Source organism: Antedon mediterranea, chromosome 4, assembly GCF_964355755.1.
Source record: "Antedon mediterranea chromosome 4, ecAntMedi1.1, whole genome shotgun sequence".
NCBI classification, from domain to species: Eukaryota; Metazoa; Echinodermata; class Crinoidea; order Comatulida; family Antedonidae; genus Antedon; species Antedon mediterranea.
In genome coordinates, this window is record NC_092673.1 from 25,356,075 (window position 1) to 25,380,168 (window position 24,094).

The window sequence follows — 24,094 nt, forward strand, 5'->3', positions numbered from 1 at the left end:
GGTCAACTCGGCCCTAAACCGTCTCGGCCAAATTCAAGTCGGCCCCACGTCAAGTCGGCCCCAAGTCAAGTCGACCTCAAGTCAACTCGGCCTCAAGTCAACTCGGCCTCACGTCAACTCGGCCTCAAGTCAACTCGGCCAAAAACTAATCCGTCAACTCGGCCTCTAAAAAGTATGGAACGCAAAAAGTGCTAATATAGTAGTTCATTTATTACAATTTCAGGATATAGTACGGTTTGGCCTACATAATAGACGAAATAAAACGGACATTTCAATGTAAATTATAACACACTGGGCCTGATCGTTTTTCGTTTAATTGATAGGTAGTATTTATTTATATACCGTACTATGATGTTTATCCTGCCATTATAATATTAACTACTATTACTATATTAGCACTTTTTGCGTTCCATAGTTTTTAGAGGCCGAGTTGACGGATTAGTTTTTGGCCGAGTTGACTTGAGGCCGAGTTGACTTGAGGCCGAGTTGACATGGGGCCGAGTTGACTTGGGGCCGACTTGACGTGGGGCCGACTTGACGTGGGACCGACTTGACTTTGGCCGAGACAGTTTAGGGCCGAGTTGGATCGAATTCATAAAAATATTTAAATGAATGTAATATATACTGTATTTGAATCAACTTAAATTTAATTATTTTAACAATAGATGTTTCTAATAATTCAACTTCTTTCTAACAAATCTGTTCTCTATTTCTTTCTTTTTCTTTACCTTTCCATTCTTTGGTTCCATTTTCATTTCGATTTTCTACCACTTCTCCCAAACTGGAAGCCTCCAGTCCATTTAGTTCTACTACTTCAAATGAATTTAGTTCTTTTCTTGTTTTACTATTGTTTGTGGTATTTTCTTCATTTAAGTTTCTCTGTACAACATTATTATTGTCTATTCTTTTACTTCCAAATTCTTCTTCACTTTCTTCTTCAACCACTTCTCCTTCAGAGGACAGAAGTTCAAGCTTGATAAAAACCACACAATAAATAAAAGGTCATGGTTTAGGTCAAATACACCAACCTGGCTGACAAGTCTGAACTTGCCTTTGAAACAAATGCTATTGGCCTCATTGAATTATGCCAATCAGATGCTTTAATGAACTTCTTAGTAATTACATTGTTTAGCTATCAAGGGTCAAGGTCAGTTGGGTAAACTATTGTTCATAGCATGGACTAATATACCTCCATGCTCATACAGTAATATCTATATTATTATTATAAACATGACCAGAAAGAACCAAAAGTAAATTAGATTTACTCTCTCTCTTTCTTCATCATGCATAAGATACATCTTTGCTATTGGACAATATTCTACTATTAGGTCTAACTATATAAAAACATTATAAAATTGTACACAAAATTAAAATTTACCTGTACGTTTCTTAGTAATACAACTTCTGGGTTTTCTAGTTTTCCACTTCCTAAATCTTCTTGAATTTCTTCTTTAACCAGTTCTCCCTCAGATGATAGAAGTTCAAGCTTGATAAAAACATAAAATAAGTAAAAGACCATGTTCATGAATACACCATTCTGATTGGCTAGTCTAAACTCTCTCGCTCTTGCTCAAATGATGAGCAATATATGTTTTAACACTATGGCCAACCCCTATCCCCTATTAAGGTGACAGCTTTTTGTTTGGTTCTAAGTTTTGAAACAATATTATTGGCATCATTGAATTATGTAGATGTGCTTTAATGAACTTCTTAGTAATTACATTGTTTAGCTGTCAAGGGTCAATTGGGTAAACTACTGCTCATAGCATTGACTAATAGACCTCCATGCTCATAATATCTATATTATTATTATACACATGACCAGAAAGAACAAAAAGTACATTAGATTTACTCTCCCTTACTTGGGTTTCTGGATCAAAGGTCATCATGCATAAGATACATGTTTGCTATTGGAAAGCATTCTACTATTAGGCTATCTATATAAAAACATTATAAAATTTACCTGTACGTTTCTTAGAAATACAAGTTCCGGGTTTTCTAGTTTTCCACTTCCTAAATCGTCTTGAACTTCTTCTTCAACCAGTTCTCCCTCAGATGATAGAAGTTCAAGCTTGATAAAAACATAAAATAAGTAAAAGACCATGTTATAATGAACACACCATTCTGATTAGCAAGTTTAAACTCTCTCACTTTGGGACACCCTGTTCATGAAACAAATAATGAGCAATATAGGTTTCAACAAATGATTTTATATAGCCGAAGGTTAGATAACAAACTGCATTGTTATCGCAGTTCAAAAATTGATTCTCCATGGAGAGGGAACCAACAAGATAGCAACTGCAATCGACCAATCAGATATACCCTACGCAGTACGCACTGCTAAACGCCTGTGTTGAGCCTATCTGCGTAAGAACAATACGCAACGCAGCGTGTTAAGCGTATAAACGCGAACGCATTCTATATGATCCTCGTATACAAAAATTGCTAGAAATTACCAAGAACGATTTCAATATATTTAATTTTATAAAAACTTCACTGTGCTTTGACAAGAATATCGCCCGTATTCTTAAACCGGACTTTAGTTGTAGTTTGAAGTTCGACTTGAAAAAGTCGTAGTTCGAGCTATTACTTCAAATTCGATTAAAAAACGAAGTAGTCGAAGTTTGCAGTTCGACTTAATGAAGTCGAGCTTTTAGTCGAGTTGCACACGTCTGGGTATCAAAGGCTATACATTGGCCAATGACAAGAGAGTGTTTGAGGAGCAGACGAAATTTTGCGCATTGATATCACTTTCCATTTTCTTACAACACTTTTTACGCATCAGGACTATATACATGAAAAGTAATTTTAATCCGTTAATTCTTAGAACAAGATCAGTATCAATTTAACAGTGAAGACGTACTTTTGATTAACAACAAAAAAAATATTCAAAATATATTCAGGAACCATGGCGGTACAGTAACTTTTATATTTTCTAGGCCCCCAACAAAGAATGATTGCGACGAACCACGCACTTCATCGCGTGACAAGAAAGCGCTAGGCCCCCTAAACATTCCATCGCGTGGTGAATTTCCGCATCTGCTATTGTCGCTATGACGTGACGTTGTTCAAGTCGGACTTGCGCGAAGAAAATAATGTAATTTGTATACGGTTGTAAATAAAGATTATTTTCATTATTATAACTTATACCAATGTATACTTAATTAAGCTAATATAAAAATAGATATTTCATTTTTCAATATCTGGCCAATATAACAACTCAATGACTGTTACGTTTTTCATAAACATCGTTTAAAAACCATTTAGTCGACCATTTAGCCTGCCCCCTCCAGGACTAAAAAAATCGATCAAAATTCGTCTCGATTTAGTCGAGGTTGGCCTGAATTAGTCGGCGATTTAGTTGATGTTCGGTTTATGAATTAAAATGACGTCATTTTAAAAGTTTTAGTCCGGTTTAAGAATACGGGCGTATGTGTTTATGTGGTCTTAATGTATTATATTAGATTATTATTTTTTATAATAAATAATGTTTTTGAACAGCTGCCATCTTGTTGGTTCCCCTCCTGTTGGAATCACTTTTCAGTCTGGAGTACACACTCTAGCCTCTTCGGCTTATTACATCTCTCTTGTTTTAACACAAAGGCCAACCACTATCCAGGAGATACCCCTATTAAGGTGACAGGTTTTTGTTTGGTTCTAAAGTTGTCCCCTTAATAGAGTTACTTTATCTAACATATTTCTACATGGTTCATAATTTTGTATGCTGTTCTATTAAACCATTAAAGCCTGTTTTCCAGTCGACGTTACATCACGTTGAATAGATGGATCCAACGATTTTCCAGGAAAACGGTGCAAAAATCTGTAAATATTAGTAGTCTGGCTCGATCATCGTTATTGTTATTTATTTTAAACTTGACAATTTGAACATTCAATGCAACTCGCCTTAACGTTATGTCAATTGGAAAAAAGGCTTTAGAAGCATGCTTTATAGAAGATTGTACAAAAAAAGTAACATTTACGTTTTTTAGTAGTACAATTTCTGGGTTTTCTAGTTTTCTAATTCCCAATTCTTCAACTTCTTCTTCCAGTAATTCTTCCTCAGAGGAGGACAAAAGTTCAAGCTTGATAAAAACATTAAGAAAAGGTCAGAAAGTAGTAGTATCATTTATTTAATACATAGTTTTTACGTTGTTTTTACATTAGGCCTTAATACTACTGTACTAGACTGTTCATTAACAATCAGATCGAAGGGAACTCAGAGTTTGAAATGAAAAACTTAGGCTCTGTCTACACTATCAAACTTGATGTGACAAAATGTGATGTGCCCATATATGGACATGAAGATGTCATAACACTACCATATTTGGCCATACCACAGACCATATTGGGCAAATCACATTTTTGTCACATAAAGTCTGATAAGACAGAGCTTTACACATTGTTTAACATATAATGTAAAAAATGTATAGTATTAATGTGCTTTTTACACACTGCAAAGCAAAAAAAAAGAAGAAAATCTAAATAGATGGTTTAGAATATTTGAGCCCCACAAAAGACAAAAACACATACAGTGACATCATTAAGCTCCATCTACACTACCAAACTTTATGTGAAAAAAATATGATGTGCCCATATATGGAAACAATGACGTCATATCAGTACCATATTTGGGCACATCACACTTTTTTTGTCAAACTAGTTTGATAGTGGTGACAGAGCTTAACTATTTAAGTACCATGGTATGGATTCCACCAGCTAACCTATCCCAAAAAGTTGGGAAGAGGTGGTGAGACACAAAGATAGAGAATAAAATGATTTACCTCTAAATCATCTTTGTAAATAATCAGCCCTGCTACGTTTATAGTACCAACGTTTTCCATGGTATTGTTAGATTCTTGCGTTTCATACTCGGAGTTCATTTCCATACGAGAATCATTCACAAAATTGCATACAGTAAGTTGGATAAGTTGTAAATACTCTCTTCAGAATTATTTCCCACAAACTTCACACGTCTAAATACAAATGAGATTTGTTATTACAAATGACGCAAGAGACAATTTAGCTATTAAAGATGAAACTAACGTTGGACCCAACAAGACATAAAGCTCTGTCTACACTATCAAACTTTATGTGACAAAAAAATGTGATGTGCACATATATTGACATGATGATACCACTACCATAATTGGCCATATCATTACCATATTTGGGCACATCACATTCATAGGGATTGCAGAAAATGTTTGTTTCCACTTAAGAATGACAGTTCTCTTACCTTTTGTCTAATATGTAATTCTCATCATCGACATTCATTTGAGAGAATTGTTCAGTACTGAGTAAGCTAAATTCCATCACTTTGAGGTAAAATTCTGTCTTTTTTTCCTGAAGAAGATAAAAAGCTAAATATACTGCAAGTGTAAACAATAACAGTGTACAGTGGAGTCGAATGGCCAAGCAGTTTGGCAGTGACGCCGTAAAATATATTAAAAAAATCAGCTCTCCTCATCAAATTTAGTTCTGGTGGTACTGTAGAACACGTTTCTTAATCTTGGATAGAAGTACTTAAAACTGGAGCTCCAGTGTACACATTTAGATTGTGTGCATTTTAAAGAACTCAGTGCATCTTTTGGAAGACAGAGAGTTGACCTGCATTCCAGTGGCATAATACAGGAGGAAAGGCCTATGGCTTAGCACTCCTAAGGAGCCCTTCAACGCTGGGTAGTTGCATTTGAGCTGTCAATCTGGGTTCCCTTAACCTCTGAGGCCCCTGGGTTTAGCAAATGAATGCTCATAGCCACTGCTGCATTTAGGATTGGTAGTGCTCATTAAAGCTTGGTTCCCACTAGAACGTAACGCAAGGACGTAAACGCAACGCAAGCATTTTAACCAATGACAAGCGAAGTTATAGACAGTTAGCAATCACAAGCGAATAAGCCATCGCTTGTGATTGGTCAATTCACTTTCGTTGCGTTACGTCCTTGCGTTGCGTCGCTAGTGGGAACCACGCTTTAGAGCCTCATCACAGTGCAAATTTATACTGTACATACCTCATGGTAATTAGTTCCAATTTCGTATTTGGTAAGAGTAATACGTGATTTGGCAAGGTCTGCGAATGTACATCCTGAAATACTGTCTTGATCACTGAAAACATAATGACATTGTAAATAACTTTAAGATAAATGCCATTTTGTAACTGTGGCGGCGCTATACAGTATTTGGTTTGGCGCGTCAGTAGCAGAAGAGGTACGAATGAGATGCATCCTTCGTCGCTGCTACTCAATGTTATGCATCAAAAAAGCTTGTTTTTGGGTATGTTTTATCTTTAATTTATGGAACGCCGTTTACGCAACATTTCGATGATATGAATTTTATGACGCGATATGTGAATGAAATGCATCGATATGAATTGAATGGCGTGATATATGAATGAAATGTTTTGAATTGAATGCTTTGAATTGAATGTTTTGAATGAAATGTTTTGAATGAAATGTTTTGAATTGAATGTTTTGAATGAAATGTTTTGAATGAAATGTTTTGAATGAAATGTTTTGAATTAAATGTTTTGAATGAAATGTTTGAATTGAATTGAAAAGTCAAACTATTGGCGGCGTATGTCATTCCCGCTCGCGATTTTTTTTCAACCTCTTAATAGGCCTAAGCATATGGGTACCCTCATTTCCTTTCAACGCTGTCATCAATATGAATCCTTTACAGAGACTCCCTAACAGACTGAAACATTGGAATACATATTTCCGAACCCAGGTCTGTTAGGATTCTCTGTAAAGGCAGCGTGGAAGAAAGGAGATGAGGGTACCCAGGCTTAGGCCTAAGAGGTTGAGAAAATAATCGCGAGCGAGAATGACACACGCCACCAATAGTTTGACTTTTCAATTCAATTCAAACATTTCATTCAAAACATTTCTTTCAAAACATTTCATTCAAAACATTTCATTCAAAACATTTCATTCAAAACATTTCATTCAAAACATTTCATTCAAAACATTTCATTCAAAACATTTCATTCAAAACATTTCATTCAAAATATTCAATTCAAAGCATTCAATTCAAAACATTTCATTCATATATCGCACCATTTAATTCATATCGATGCATTTCATTCACATATCGCGTCATAAAATTCATATCATCGAAATGTTGCGTAAACGGCGTTCCATATTAATTTGTTAGTATTAGTTTAAGTAATTGTTTGAGATCATTAATTGCCAGACTACAGCATGTTTGATGGTAATTTAAACGTAGTTTTCTTAGTTTGAAAGTTAGACATTCATCTAACACGATGTGTGTGTTCTCATGCTTCGAGCATGTTCGAGCATCTTAAGGTCAAGTGACGAAGATGGATCACTTTACGGTCACGTGTCAAAACAGTAGATTCCAAGATGGCTGCTCCCATCGGAGAATACATTTGTTATATTATTGCTTGTGATATTGATAATTGATTATAAACCTTCATTATTTCGATTTAATAACTATTGATTTATTGAAAGAAAGTCATTAATTGATTGTTATATGTTATTGATATTTGTTTTACAGTCAACTTGTAACTTAACGATTACTGAATTGAAGGCTTGTGGTTTATGAGTTTGCGCCATAATTCATGTAAGGTTTGAACATTATTGGATTAACTCATATGTAGTATTTAATTAAAACCATCTATTTGATCATTTGTTAGACATACTGTATAACATTGTTCATAGAACGGATTAGGCCAAGTTGAGCCGCCGACAAGTTGAGCCGCCGCCAGAAAAACGTTATTTTCTATGAAACGCCAAATGCTTATACTTTCGCCGGTGCTCGTTTCTATTTAATAGAAGTTCTATTTATATTAATTATTAGATATAACGATGTATATTCCAAAGTTTTTATATCACGGTTTTTAGTATATTATTAAATATTATAATTAAAGAGAAATAATTATGAATATCTGACTTGTTTGTAGATTCCAAAATATAAGGCCTAAAACATGACCGAAAATGATCGTTTTTAGCCAAAAATGACGTAAACATGTTGCCCCCTTAGGCGGCAGTTGTATGAACTAGGCCTACTCCATTTTTCGGTAAAATAATTGCATAAAATCACCGTTTTTTAGTTAAATATTTTGTGTATTAACATTGTAAAATTCAATAAAATATGATATTAAAAGATAGTAGATAAAAAATAATAATTATTTAACCTCATTCGAAGAGTATCAATACTCTATTAGTCCTGAGAGTCTCAGTGAGAGACAACATGATTTTACGCGAGAAAAATATTATGGAGTGCACTGCATTTTTACCTTTAAAGATTAAAAACAATTAAATTATTAAATATGACTACTTTCCTTTGCTGTGTTGTTATGGCGGTTCAAACCAACAAAATTGTAGTATGTAATTATTATTTATTTTCATGACACAATAAACCTAAAGACCATGAACTTATGTACTAGGACACTCCTCTATCACTACGCGAAATGCCGTAAAAGACGCACTGGGCGTTTCATAGAAATTACCGGCGGCTCAACTTGTCGGCGGCCCAACCGGTCATATCCCCATAGAACCACGTTCTGGTTAGTTATTCAAATTGTTTGTTTATTTGAGACTTGTTAAACGATATTAAGTGATTATTATTTGTATTTTTCTAGTCACCAGACTATTTTCAGAGTCAGAGAATAAAAGTACTGAAATTTACATAGTTTGCGTTGTTGTGTTGGTGCCCTCATTGTTCGTAAACTACATCAAGCCCAGATATTCTACAGTGAATGAATTACTGCAGTCATGGTGGAACCAGCAGTAGTTGTAAGCAGTACGTTAGCGGTAGTGCGGAGGAATCGAAAGGGAGCGTTAACCAGAAGTTTGAAGTCGTTGGAAGCGTTAATGGCAGTAGATGCGGAGAATGAAACAGTTTACGAAAGGTATGAAAAGTCAAAACAGCAATGGGAAGCCGTAGAGGCTGCGCATCAGGAACTGGTTGACACACTCAAGGAGGATGAAGCATTCGAAAGAGAGGAAGCCTGGATGATAGAGGCTGAAGCTGTGTTTGTTGCAGCCAGAGTACAGGTTGAGAAATATTTAACGAGGTCAGTGAATATGGTTAATGACCATGTCGAATCTGCGATAGGCAGAGTATCTGAACCCAGTGTTCAGTTAGAGTTAGCAGAACCTGTAGAGAGTGCGGGTTCCAATGTTGTATTTGGTAGCAATGGTGCTTCCAACATAGATGATAATAGTATGCCTGATCAGGCTCCTATAAGTAGTTCTGTGCAGAGCAATCCTGTTGAGCCTGCGAGTTCAAATTTACAGACTAGTACTAGTACCACTGTTAAAACTCACTCTGCCTTGAGTGAATTAAAGTTAGCTTTAGAATTACCAAAGGCTGAAATTGCTGAGTTTCACGGCAATGCTATTGGGTATTGGCCCTTTATTAAAAACTTTGAAGTTAATGTTGCGAGTAAATTAAGCAATGACTCAACTAGGTTGCAGTATCTTTTACAACTTTGTAAGGGTAATGCTAGGGCATGCATAGAGAGTTGTGCATGGCTTCCAGATGAAGGGTATGAACGCGCAAGATCTATATTGAAGTGCAACTATGGTCAACCCCACTTAATATTAAATGCATTAATGAGTGATTTAACTGATCGTAAAGCCATTAAGGCACAAAATGGGATAGCGTTGAGAGAACTAATATCGTGTATGCAAACCTGTCATATAACACTCACCCAAATGGGCCATGTTACCGATTTGAACTCGACGAGTAATTTAATCAGGGTTCAGGGGCTGTTACCTATCTATATGCAAAACGCATGGGCCAAGGTCGCCCAGGGAATTTTGAAGTCCAGGGAACCTATCTTTTTAGATTTGTTAACGTTTTTAGAGGGTCAGGCGGAGATAGTAGGTACAGTACCGGACAGAATTATTGCAGATTTTGAACGCATTCAACGCATTGTTAAAGTGTTGACAACGCGTTGAAACTGCGTTGTCCGTTGGCGTTGAAAGTGTTGAGTTCGTTGAACTGTTTATTCAACCAACACAATGTGTTGCGTTGAGTTTGCGTTGAAATAACGAACAATCGGATTCGTATGGTATTTACAGATTGCCAGTGTGTATTAGTAGTAGTAGTAATAGTATAAAATACAGTATTACAAATATTTAAGAAAACAAACATAATGTGTATTTTTCCGCGGAAACCTAGCTTAATATATTACACTAGGCTAGGCCTACTACTAACGAGTAGGCCCCGTGTGTATGAGCCGCGTCTGCCATCGCAGTTAAAAGTAGTGGTCATGTCCTTAATTACTGTGTGCCTATATTAACTGGAGTATTAAATACCAAAGTTAAGGCGGCGGTGAATCTTGGAGGCTAGGTCACATCGTAATTAATTATTTCCAAACTAAAAACTTCGCAGTACTGTACTACATTTTTCTCGATTATTTATAAAAACAACGTAGCCTACACCCGCCGCCATGGAAGGCAACAATACACCACCAACATAACGATCCAGCATGGTCGTCGTCTTTTTCACGCATGCTTTTCGTGACGTGAGGGACGAACTGATCGAAAGGTGAATTTTGATTTGATTTGATTTATTTCGGCATCAGTACATAAAATATCACAGACATACAATTAAAATTGACAAATATAAAAATACCAATATAAAACAAGGATGCCAAGGATAACTCATAAAAGTCCTCTACGGACTTGTTTCCAATGAGGTCCTTTGAAAGAACATCAAAAAAGACAAACAAAGCAACATAAAAAAAATGACAAAAAACAGCAAAAAGGACAATCGAAAAAAGAAGAAGCGCTAATTAATTAGTTTCTAGAGCTAGTGAACGTTCCTGTAGATACTTTTTAACTTTACTTTTAAAACAACAAACAGTTTGTGATTCCTTAATGTTAATTGGTAAATTATTCCATTCTTTAATAGCATTGTAAAAAAAGGTCACATGTGCCATTGGCTTGATAGTTGGGATTCTAAAATTAAAATTGCATCCCCTAGTATTGTAGTTATGACTGTCTGAAATTCTAATAAAACGATTGCATAAATAAGGTGGACAACAATGATTATATGTTTTAAAAACATGACAGACTCTAAGAAATTCGACACGGTCTTGGACTTTTAACATACCAACGTCGTTTAGCTGAGATTGACCAACATGAGATCGGGGACCTAACTTTTTTATAAAACGAACCATTTTGTTTTGAGTCGTTTGTAATTTTGATTTTAAATTTTTATTTACCGTAGAAGACCATGAGCAAACCGAATAATCGAACATCGGTTGGATTAAAGCAAAACTAAGAATTTTGCGACAATGCGAATTAAGAAATGATGATTGTCGGTACAGAAATTTCAGTCTGCCGTTTGCTTTGTTTATAACAGAGCGGGCAATGACGTCACCTGATACATTTTGGTCAATCTCAATACCTAGATATTTGATAGATTTTGATCCATTTATAGTCGTTCCAAAGCAATCAATATAGAATTCGTTTACTTTGCTTAATCTACGTTTAGAACCAAACAGGATGCATTCGGTCTTACCCATATGAAGCGAAAGTTGATTGTCGATCAGCCAATTATTGCATGATACGAGATTGTTTTGGAGTTTAGATTGGATTGCGATTGGATCTTTATGGGAGTAAAAAATTGCACAATCGTCAGCGTACAAAACAACTTTACATTCACTTTCGATACTAGATGGTAGGTCATTCACGTAAATAAGAAACAAGAGAGGACCCAAAAGGCTACCCTGGGGGACTCCACATCCAATCTCAATAGAGTTCGATTTGGTACCTTTAATATCGACAATCTGATTTCGCCCAGACAGGTACGCTTGAAACCAACCGATAGACCGGCATCCTAGATACTTAAGTTTTTTACACAAAATATCATGATTGACCGAGTCAAAGGCCTTTTGGACATCGAGTAAAACCATACCCGTAAATAAACCATTTGACATTTGAACTCTAAGGTGATCTCTAAGATGGATAAGACATGTGTCGGTAGAAAATGATCTACGAAAACCGGATTGATGATCGTAGATAAGTTGATTCCTTTCAAGGTAATCGGAAACTTGTATATATACCACCTTCTCCAGAATTTTCGAAACTGAGGAGAGAATGCTTATAGGTCTGTAATTGTTAGCCTCAGTTCTGGAATTCTTTTTATGAAGGGGCGTGACTTTTGCGAGTTTAAAATCCGAGGGAATACGTTCGTATTTAATGGAGAGGTTAATTATATGTGTTATTGGTATTTTAATATTAGGAGCTCCGTCTCTAAGAAATTTTGCAGGAATCTGATCAAGGCCTACACTTTTAGATGGGTTGAGATTTCTCAATTCCTCTTCGATAAGGCTCTCGTCAATTTCTTCGAGAGAAAAACCAGAAACATGTTTGATTTTGCTATTATAGTAATTTTTAAAGGCATTCGAACCCACACTAAAAAGGTTACTGGGAGAAGGCAATTTCTTCATTAAATCGGAAGCAATATTTGCGAAGTATTTATTGAAATAATTTGAAACTTCGCTTTCATTATGGCAAAGATTCCCATTAACATCTAACGAAACAGTGCTACCCTTTTGTGGCTTATTTTTATATCCCAAATCTTTAAGGCATTTCCAGAGTTTATTGGGATTATTTTTGTTAACTTCTACCTTATTTAAAAAACATTCAGATTTTGCTTTCTTTATGTCCTTTTGTATGCGATTACGTAACTTACGAAATGCATCGTAAAGGTCTGGCCTATTTGGGTTATTCTTGAACTTATTTAATAGCGAGTCTCTTTCTTTTATGGCACTTAATATTTCCGGTGTCATCCACTCTTCAGATTTTTGTTTTAGGCGCACCTGTTTGAGAGGAGCCATTCTGTTTATAAGAGACAAAAAAATTTTTTTAAAAGAGCACCAGGCAAAGTCCACATCTGATGAATCGAGAACAGGCGACCAATCAGATTGTGTCAATTGCTCATTAAAAATATTAACATCGTAGTTCTTAAGTGAACGAATTTTGATAGTTTTATGTTGGTTAAATTTATATTTTAAAGATTTACGAGTACAAAACGTTAGGCTGTGGTCACTAATGCCTACATGGATGACACCCGATTGCAAAATTTTTTGCGAATGGTTACATATGATAATATCTAAAACTGTTGATGTATACTTAGTAATTCGAGTTGGTTCCTTTATCAGATGGGTAAAGCTAAAAGTTTCAAGAGTTGTTTCTAACATTTTGTATATTGATGCAGATTCATTTTTCAAATTAATATTGAAGTCACCAAGGACAATAACTTCGACATCTGGTCGAATAGCAGCCAATATATTTTCAAACGAGTCAATACATAGCTTATATGATTGACTTGGTGGACGATAAATTGATCCAACAACAATAGGACGCGTCCTCGGAAGCAAAATTTCCATCCAAATTGATTCAATACTTTCAGAATCCAGGTCCCGGCGTTCGCGTATAGATAGTCTTTCCTTGACAAAAAAACAAACACCTCCTCCAGACCGATTTCGATCTCGACGGAAAACGTTGTATCCTTCAATGTTGAGCTCCGCATCAGGAACAGTATTATCCAACATAGTTTCACATATAGAGATAACGGCTGCATTGGTTTTTATTGCGAGTAGGCGGAGTTCAGACATCTTTGGCAGTATTGACCTTACGTTAAGATGAATGAAGTGAAGGCCCTTTTCTTTAAAAACATTGAAGTCTTCCTCCACATTGAGATGGATTCCGGGTCCCGGGTTTGGAGAAATATCACCACATTTAAGCAAGATAGCAAAGAGTAAGCCTTTCCCTCTAAGATCAAAAGATCGCGTTGCTCGAAAAATAGCTCGTGTTGAGCTCGTCTGTATCCGTCCACGTTACAAAATACAATTGTAAGCGTATCCACAATTCAATCAAATGGAATTCCAAGAATTCAGCAACCCAATGGTATATCAAATACCGATACAGTTAATGTTAAAAAGTGAAAATAGAAACATCAAAAAACGATTCATCCGATAAAATAACAGAAAAGTTATCCACCAAAAGGCTTCGTCGGAAAATGTTAATCTTTGGTTATGTACATTTTTTCCTGGTTTCAGGTGTGAGAAGTCAAATACGCTTACCTTGCTGAAACCGTAGACTAATAAAGCGTTGATTATCCACCAAATGGCTTCGTTGTGTAGTTGAAGTACTACGATGCGAAGAGAAAAACGCAATTAAAAGGCCATTAATCCACCAATTGGTTTCGTTGTTTTACTTAGGCTTAGGGAGTGCCCCTGAGCCACCAATGCGAAGTGGTTAAAAATTCTGTTTGCCCCGGTATAGCCTAGACTGCTCGGGTACTTTTGAGGCCTAGAGAGAGGTCCGAGTAAACACAACCGCTCACGACGAAGTTTAATTCACAGTTAGTGAATAATACAGCATTGTCCTTTAGTAAAGTTTTTGAACCTATAAAAGCCAACTATTTAGGGTTTTATTTGTGTTTCTTAATAGAATATTATATTTTGAAACTATTCAGTGTCAACAATGAAGAGTTCATTCATTATGAAATAACGCGTAATTAAAAGGGAAAAAATCGTTTAGTTTTATTATTATCCATAAATATATCATTATCATGCATTATATTATAAATTAATTATTGTGATGCCTAACGTAACCCATGCAGAGAAAAGCGTTAAATATAATAACCAAGAAATAGGAATGACCAATTTGATGACAATAGGCAATTTTAGGCGTTTTCTTTAAAATCAAAACCTGTGCCATACCATATTATTCACGCCAAGGTGTAACCCACAAATATTTGAATAACCAAACAATTCAGAATAAAGAACCACTTTATTCTGATGCAAGACAATATATTATTACAGGCGAGGTTTAGGCGTTTTCTCTGTAACATACTATTGTTTTGTTTCTTAATATAATTATATTGGCCTCCTCCTGAAACTGTATGAATGGGATGGGAGTTGCGAGAATATGCGAGCGAACAGCCAACATTTAAATCAGTTTACAGTGTGATGCTTTTCAAAACGCGCAACGTTTTCAACGCGTTCAACGCTATGGGATTCAATTGTTTAACGTCGTCAATGAACGGTCAATGGGTTCAACACATTCAACACGCTCTATTGTTAACGTATTCAAAACGCTTTTTGTACTTAAAAATGTAATGTTGTTCGATTTATAAAGATTTAAATTGGTTCATGGGTGTCGGACACGTCAAATTTTTTAGTTCTTTCAAATTACATTACAACAAACAATGGGACAATTATAAAATAAAAACCAAAATAGAGAAACAATATTTTAACTTTATCTCTTGAATCTCGAACAGCTAAAAAATGTAGGCCTAAATAAAATTAATTACTTCGTCGTCATTAACGATCGTTAAATACGTCATAACACACGTGGTGTTTTTCTTGAGGAAACCAGGGTGGCGGCCTCGTGTGTTGATGTCAGTAATTTCCACGTTGTTTGATTTTACGACGTGAGATCGTGTTTTCCCCCGGAAGGCCTACAGTACAGTGTTAACTGTTAGACTTGGCATCGACCTTATTATTCGATGTTTTCCTTCACTAAACACTGGGAAATATCACTGTGTGTTTTACTTGGTAACTGTCCGTTCAATACTTAAAAATATATCTAAGCTTCATATATATTTTTTATTTATATTAAAATATCTGGTAGTGACTGCCGATAGGTATTTTGCCTGTTGTTGTTACTGATCGTTCAGGCGTGCAATCGGCCAGTCTAGCGCTGCAGCAGCTAGCGTTGAAATAACTAATTGTTTACTTGACATGCTGATAATGACTTTCGTTGAATAAACAACTAAACGTTGAAAGCCGTTCAACGCAACGCAAACACAACGCAACGACAACGTGTTGAATGCGTTGGGATTTTTGCAATAATCCTGTACTGTATCCCAATGAAGCGGATTTTCGTTACCGCGATTTTAACACGTTCGTGAAATTTCAAAAAGTGACGTGTCTTTGAAGTTAAAAATATACTATTTCTGATATACACATGTGAATAAAAATTATATGTCTGGAAAGATCTTGTTTAAGGGATTATTTTCATATATTTTTAATCTATGTTTATTCAATATTTTAATAGAAAACGCGAGTTAAAAATGAGGTACAAAAGCCGGCGAGCCGAAATCCGCGCGCTAAAAATAACTTTGGAAAACACCTACCCATTTTCAAAACACGATCGCACGAGGTCCATAATAGGTGGTGGAGTAATTTTTGTTGCATGTTATCAGGCTTTAAATACTATTTATTTTGATATGTAAATCGGTTATTATTATTATGTACATCCGCCTCAAATGTCAATTTTAACGATAAAAATTGAATTTTTTAGTCTTTTTCATTATCAAAATCTGGCTAATTTAGTATTGAATGGAAGCTAATTTATATTTCTGTTTGATAAACCACATCGTTTTATTTGACTTTGCGTGGACCTCGTGCGAAGAGGCCAACAAGACCAACCACTGAAAAAAATAATCCCTACCATAAATATCAGTGTTTACCATTTTCCTTACGGGGGGGGGGGGGGATTCAGTTCTCCGCTTATTACTAAATTACCGTCGCCCAGACAATGTGCATGGTATGCATGTATTAGCGCGTTAATTAATGATAGGATAACCCCTGCAGTGGACTGTTCCATTTTCTGAACTAGTCTTCGCCGCACACGAGGCATGTCGAAAAATGTCGCCTCTCATGGAATATTTGCTTCGAAACGTCAATTTTACCGATTTATTAAATTATTTAATAAGTGGCATATTTATAAATCTACTATATAAAGCAAGTACGTTAGGAAGAAATGTACCGAAGAAATTTAAGAAGCTTTGATTTTGCTATGCAGCGGCCGTAAGCCATTCTATGTAGGCGGCCGAAACGCGCTTTGGCCTGTGTTGCCGTTGTATGTCTACGCTGTTTCTAGGCCTAAATTTTATTCCGTATATTTCAATTCAAAGTGCAACTTTCGGTTAGAATAATCGAAAGGGAAATAAAATTAAACATGTTACAATTATACCATTGAGGTAATTACTTTGTTAAATAAAAAATTTCTTCCCGATATTTCTTAGGCAGAATTTAGCGTCAGGCTTTTAGACCTTACTAGGGGCCTATATAACTTAACTTGTAGTAGGCGCGGCCGAGTCTACGTTCGGCCCGGCGCTCCAAATGGAATCGAACACATAATAAGCACGGGCTTAATTCTTATTTTTGGCGGTTCGAAAATCAATTAAAATAATATATGATTATAAATATAACTTTAAATACTAGAATTATTAAAAAAATGTATACTTACGAAAAATAATATTTAATGAAAAGAAACAATACCCACACAGTTTTTTAACGCAATATTTTTTTTTTTCACATTTTAACATTTTTTAACAATATTTTATGTTGTATTTCAGAATTACCTTACCTGTCAATATAAATAACCTTACTAAAATACATATTACATTTTATGCAATGCAAAAAAAAAGAAGTTAATTCACACATTGGTTCAAAAGTTATGAATCATTTAAAGACAGGAACTTTTTGGGCATTTTTGAGACATTGGGAAAATCACGCGTAAAAAGCCCTCGGACGAATTTTGTAGGGCGATATCTAAAAAAAAAAATGTCGAGGACACCCAACTCTGTTGTATCTATGGGTTTGGAAAAAATAAGAACTTTAAAATTATTAGTATAAAAGTTATAACCCTTCAAAAATGGGTTCAAATATAATTAGAAAAAGTGCCATTTTTCAAGCAAAAATCACTGTTTTTTGGGCACTTTAACGGACCATAACTTTTGAATGGATAATCCGATTTCAATCATTTAAATTGCAAAAGTTTATGTTCAGTAAGTTCCTTCTGATTAACTGAAAGAAAAAGTACCATCATTAATTTGAATTTTTACATTGGGATACCTAGAGATAGCTTGTAACATGTTTGGTAAAAGCATAGGTGTAAATAAAGCAGCTAAGTCAAGTAAGGCAAATGATGAGAAGCCTAAGGCTAATTCTAACTTTGTTAAATCCAAACCATTAAAATGTTTCTCGTGTGATGGTGAACATAGGTTGTTCGATTGTGAAGAGTTTAAGAAAATGTCGTATGATGAGAGACTGAATGTCGTGAAGACCAAAAGGTTGTGTTTCAGATGCCTTTTTCCTGGCCGTCCCATTGCGAAATGCAAGAGAGATACTGTATGTTCATCCTGTAAATCCAACAAACACCATAATCTTCTGCATAACCCGGACCATTCAGTAAATAATAACGCAGCCATTTGTGGCAGCCAAGTATTCCTGAGAATGCTTCCTGTCAAGGTTACCGCCGCCCAAAGATCCATATGGGATTAGAACGCCCCTTGGATGGTCGGTAATGGGACCTGGTGGTTCTGGCGTATTTCACAAGAAATTGTCCAATAACAATAGAATATCTTGCTGCTCAAACGAGGACATTCTGCTACACCTTAAACAAAGCTGGTCAGTGGACGATCCCATCAATGGGGAGGGTGAGTCCGTTGAGGATGGTAAGGCTAAGGCTATAATGGATGCTACTGTCTTGCGAACGAAAGATGGTCATTATCAGTTGGGCCTTCTATGGAAGGATGTTAATTGTTCTTTACCCTCAAATAAGTTACTAGCAGAGACTAGATTATCCAGCTTAAAACGAAAGCTGGAGAAAAATAAAGACTTGCTACATGAATATGCCAAAACAGTAGATGGGTACATTGAGAAGGGATACGCAGAGCCGGTGTTTACCGAAGGGCCATCCGGAAAGACATGGCACCTACCCCATCACCCAGTAGTCCATCCCCAAAAGGGAAAGTTGAGAGTAGTTTTCGATTGCGCTGCAAAATGGAGAGGTATCTCCTTGAATGAATGCCTAATGAAAGGTCCAGACACAATCAATAGCTTAGTTGGAGTTTTGCTCCGTTTCAGGCAGGAGCGTATAGCCTTAGTGGCTGACGTGGAAGCTATGTTTCATCAGGCTAAGGTGATTCCTGAAGATAGGGATGTTCTAAGGTTTTTATGGTGGCCTGGAGGAAAGTTAGATGGTCCTCCAAGCACGTACAGAATGGCGGTTCACTTGTTTGGTGCTACTTCAAGCCCTGCTTGTGCAGGATATGCTTTGCAGCGGGCAGCTGACAACAGTCAGAAAATAAATGATGATGTTATTGGCAATCAGGTGATTATGGCAATCAAAAATGATTTTTATGTGGACGATCTCTTGACTTCAACGAGTCATGAAGATGTTGCAGTGAACTTTGTAGATCGCCTTAGGCGCACCTTGAAGGAGGCTGGGTTTAAGCTTGCCAAGTGGTTTAGCAATAGTCGTAGTGTGCTGAATACTATCCCCGCTTCAGAGCGAGCTCCTACCATCACAAACATCAATGAATTGCCCACAGAAAGAACCCTTGGTGTCTGTTGGGACGCTGAAATTGACAAATTCAAATTTAAAGTCTCACTTCAAGAGAAACCCTTTACTAGGCGTGGGTTATTATCTTCAGCTAGCCAGATTTTTGATCCCTTAGGCTTTGGTGCCCCATTTATTCTTATAGCACGGTCACTCCTGCAGTCTGTTTGCAGAAAAGGTTGCGACTGGGATGAGCAGTTGTCGGTCGATGAACTCAGTAGATGGAAGGAATGGCTTAGTCAGGTTCCTTCTCTTTCCAAGGTAGAAATCCCGAGGTGGATTAGGTTGGATGAGTCAAAATCGGTGGAACTTCACATATTTTGTGATGCATCAATGGTAGGGTATGCTGCAGTAGCATACTTGAGAGTTGTTGATATCGATGGTGTTGTAAGATGTTTGTTTGTTCTTGGCAAGGCGCGAGTCAGCCCCATGAAGTCAGTATCAATTCCCAGACTGGAATTAATGGCCGCTATTCTTGCTACATCATTAAGTACCACCATCACCACTGAGTTACGATTTGGTCTGGGTGAATGCACATATTGGACAGACTCAATGATAGTTCTTGGCTACATCCAAAATGAAACACGACGCTTTAAAACATTTGTTGCCAACAGAGTGTCGAAAATTCGAGACATATCTTCCCCTCAACAATGGAGACATGTGGGCTCTAAACAGAACCCAGCAGATGATGGATCTAGGGGTACTTTCGATTTAGGCAAATGGCTTTCAGGCCCTGAATTTTTGTTAACAAATAGTAGTAAGTGGCCTACTTCAAGTGAAGGGGTCGTTTTACCTTTGGACCCTGAAGTTAAGAAATCTGTATCGACCTTTCATACCTTTGTCATTCCCTCTGATATGCTAGAACGACTAATAGGAAAGTTCTCTTCACTAATGAAGTTAGTCAAAGTGTTTGCTTGGATACGTAGTTTCATAAACAATTGTAGACGTATAAGGCCCATGTGTGTCGGAGGTCTGTCAGTCTCTGAGCTCGACGCTAGTGAGTCGATTTTAGTTTCCTATTCGCAGAAATCGGAATTTAAATCGTGGCAAGGTGATCAGAGATTGGTCAAATTGAAACCTGTTCTGCTCAGTGACCTTCTTAGAGTTGGAGGTCGACTTGACAATTCAGACTTAAGTTTTAATGCAAAACACCCCATTATTCTGTCTCCAAAGGGTCCACTTACTAATCTGATTATAAGGTACTATCACGAGTCTGTTGGTCATGGAGGATTAGCTATGACCTTAAATGCTATTCGCCAGAAGTTTTGGCTAGTGAATGGTAGGTCTACGGTTAAGGGAAGGTTGAGTAAATGTGTTGTTTGTCGCAAGTTGCTTGCCAGGCCGGCAGAGCAGGAGATGGCGAGACTGCCATTGGAAAGAGTTTCCGCCGACAAACCCCCTTTTTGTTTTGTGGGCGTTGATTATTTTGGACCTATCGAGATCAAACGTGGTCGATCACTTGTGAAAAGGTACGGTTGTATCTTCACCTGCTTGGCTTCTAGAGCAGTTCATTTGGAGGTTTCTGCGTCTTTAGATACAGATTCTTTCCTTAACGCATTCCGTCGCTTTGTTGCGAGGCGAGGAGAACCAGAGAAAGTTTTTAGTGACAATGGAACAAATTTCCAAGCAGGAGAAAAAGAGCTGCGTCAAGCTCTTCGATCCATGAACGATGGTAAGATTGAGTCTTTCTTCCACAACAGAGGTTGCGAGTGGCACTTCAATCCGCCCTCGGCGAGTCACTATGGTGGAGCCTGGGAAAGGCTAATTAGGTCGGTAAGAAGAATACTTTATGGTATTCTTGGCCAACAGACCGTGAATGAAGAGGTGTTGACTACTGTGTTTACAGAAGTAGAGTCAATCTTGAATTCCCGACCTTTAACTGATGTATCATTTGACCCCAAAGATGATTACCCAATTACCCCTAATCATCTTATTTTGTTAAGACAAGGCCCTGGTGCTCCAGTGAGTCAGGGAGTTTCTAATTCCTTTGGAAGGAGAAGATGGCTGCAGGTGCAGCACTTGGCTTCTACCTTTTGGCTTAGATGGCGAAAGGAGTATTTGCCTCTCCTTCAAAAAAGGCAAAAATGGACCACACCCCGAGATAATGTCATGGAAGGAGATATTGTCCTTCTTACAGACGAGACTGTTCCTCGTGGTAAATGGCCTTTGGGAAAGGTGACATCTGTGCGTAAGAGTAGTGATGGAAAGGTGAGAAGTGTGGAAGTGAAAGTAAGAGGTAAACAGTTAAGAAGACCAATAACTAAGTTATGCATTGTCTACAGGAGTCAGTTAGCAATGTAATAGAGATTTAATGTATGTGTAAAATTTAAGATTTTACAGAGGGGAGTGTAAATAATTTTAAGATAAATGCCATTTTGTAACTGTGGTGGCGCTATACAGTATTTGGTTTGGCGCGTCAGTAGCAGAAGAGGTACGAATGAGATGCATCCTTCGTCGCTGCTACTCAATCTTATGCATCAAAAAAGCTTGTTTTTGGGTATGTTTTATCTTTAATTTGTTAGTATTAGTTTAAGTAATTGTTTGAGATCATTAATTGCCAGACTACAGCATGTTTGATGGTAATTTAACATAGTTTTCTTATTTTGAAAGTTAGACATTCATCTAACACGATGTGTGTGTTCTCATGCTTCGAGCATGTTCGAGCATCTTAAGGTCAAGTGACGAAGATGGATCACTTTACGGTCACGTGTCAAAACAGTAGATTCCAAGATGGCTGCTCCCATCGGAGAATACATTTGTTATATTATTGCTTGTGATATTGATAATTGATTATAAACCTTCATTATTTCGATTTAATAACTATTGATTTATTGAAAGAAAGTCATTAATTGATTGTTATATGTTATTGATATTTGTTTTACAGTCAACTTGTAACTTAACGATTACTGAATTGAAGGCTTGTGGTTTATGAGTTTGCGCCATAATTCATGTAAGGTTTGAACATTATTGGATTAACTCATATGTAGTATTTAATTAAAACCATCTATTTGATCATTTGTTAGACATACTGTATAACATTGTTCATAGAACCACGTTCTGGTTAGTTATTCAAATTGTTTGTTTATTTGAGACTTGTTAAACGATATTAAGTGATTATTATTTGTATTTTTCTAGTCACCAGACTATTTTCAGAGTCAGAGAATAAAAGTACTGAAATTTACATAGTTTGCGTTGTTGTGTTGGTGCCCTCATTGTTCGTAGACTACATCAAGCCCAGATATTCTACAGACATTATTGAAAAGAAATTACATTTATTGACAAACAATGACATTACAGTATTGACAAAGCAATGACATTATTGCCAAACAATGACATTATTGACAAACAATGACATTATTGACAAAGCAATGACATAATTGCCAATGACATTTATTGACAAACAATGACATAATTGATAATGACATTATTGACAAACAATGACATTATTGACAAAGCAATAATAATAATATATTCATTTCACCAAAATATAAATATATGCATATTAACAAAGAAAATACTATAAATAATATTAAATAACATTTTTACATTGCATTATAGGAGAAGAAAAAGAGAATTAAAAGTATAAATAACTTTTAATTTTAATTTGTCTTATTCACAGCCAACAGAGATATGAAACCTGCACTCTAACAGGCTGAGATAAAACCAAACAATTTTATTAATTTTATATACAAATATGGATAAACTATCATAAAATATATTAATACCATTAACATTTATTAAGATTAAGATGAAAATGGTAGTGCTCCGGGGCACCTGAATTTAACCAGTGAGCGCTCATAGCCACTGTACACAGCTGGAAAAAAAAATTATTACCTGAAAAAAACTAGTCAAATTGGCTTTGTTAAAACTACAAAATGGCCTATTCAAAGTCTGATTTTAAATAATCTTCATTTTTCATGTTTTTTGGGGAAAATACATCTTTAAATAAAATAAAAGATAGTAATTACCAATCATAATTGTTTACACAATTTTTGGTGAAATATGCATCAATGTTCTGATACTTATCGGTCAAAATGCCATGTCCAAAGTAAACATCTTCAATATAATAACTAGACATGAAACTCGTCACTTTGACGAGTTAGTTATCCGCACCACGACAAACGCCACGTGCACGTCATACGTTGGAATATTGCACACAGATAAAGATTATGGCATTATGACAAGAACTGAAGAATATGATATGCTGTTAGTGCTGAATTCTGTCAATTTTGTGTCATATAGTATTGTAATATAATGTTGCGTTGTTGAGGTACTAATGAAGACTCTGACTCGCTTGATTGTTTATTCAGTATAATACTTCAGTACAATATACAACTATAAGTATAGATAATGTAATATAATGTTGGGTTGTTGAGGTACTAATGAAAGACTCTAACTCGCTTGACTGTCGTAACACATATATTATTTATTCAGTATAATACTTCAGTACAATATACAACTATAAGTATAGATAAGGAACGCGGAGGATCAATGATGCTGTCGGTGAGGTGTGAAGTATGTTAGTCTGCTGTGAGGTGTGTGCTCCGTGAGGTGGCTGTAAGGTGTGTCTATGCCCTTCTGAAACTTGGGAGTATATTGGCTCAGTTCATTTGCATATGTCACTACATCATCTGTGAGGGTAACGATTGGTCCTAAGTTGATCCAGGGGTGTTTAAGTGGGAGTGATTAACGGTATAATAAGGTATTTCTGTGATGGATGACACTGTCAAATCTGTACTTAAATAGTGTCCATCACT

At 36.3% G+C, this 24,094-nt stretch overlaps 2 protein-coding genes across 2 annotated transcripts; both read left to right on the forward strand.

Moving 5' to 3' along the window:
- Nucleotides 1–7,146: 7,146 nt before the first annotated feature.
- Nucleotides 7,147–22,462, forward strand: LOC140047032 (uncharacterized). The gene is made up of 3 exons (XM_072091828.1): nucleotides 7,147–7,578; nucleotides 8,600–9,034; nucleotides 22,222–22,462. The coding sequence occupies exons 2-3, from the start codon at nucleotides 8,733–8,735 to the stop codon at nucleotides 22,235–22,237; spliced, it is 318 nt and encodes a 105-aa protein (XP_071947929.1). The 5' UTR covers nucleotides 7,147–7,578; nucleotides 8,600–8,732; the 3' UTR covers nucleotides 22,238–22,462.
- On the forward strand, nucleotides 18,257–22,559 carry LOC140047031 (uncharacterized). The gene is made up of 2 exons (XM_072091827.1): nucleotides 18,257–22,287; nucleotides 22,473–22,559. The coding sequence occupies exon 1, from the start codon at nucleotides 18,300–18,302 to the stop codon at nucleotides 21,636–21,638; it is 3,339 nt and encodes a 1,112-aa protein (XP_071947928.1). The 5' UTR covers nucleotides 18,257–18,299; the 3' UTR covers nucleotides 21,639–22,287; nucleotides 22,473–22,559.
- Nucleotides 22,560–24,094: the final 1,535 nt, after the last annotated feature.

What these genes read in the sequence shown, in the direction of transcription:
- LOC140047032 (XM_072091828.1), top strand. Translation starts at nt 8,733, where the DNA reads ATGGTGGAACCAGCAGTAGTTGTAAGCAGTACGTTAGCGGTAGTGCGG.
- LOC140047031 (XM_072091827.1), top strand. Translation starts at nt 18,300, where the DNA reads ATGGGACCTGGTGGTTCTGGCGTATTTCACAAGAAATTGTCCAATAAC.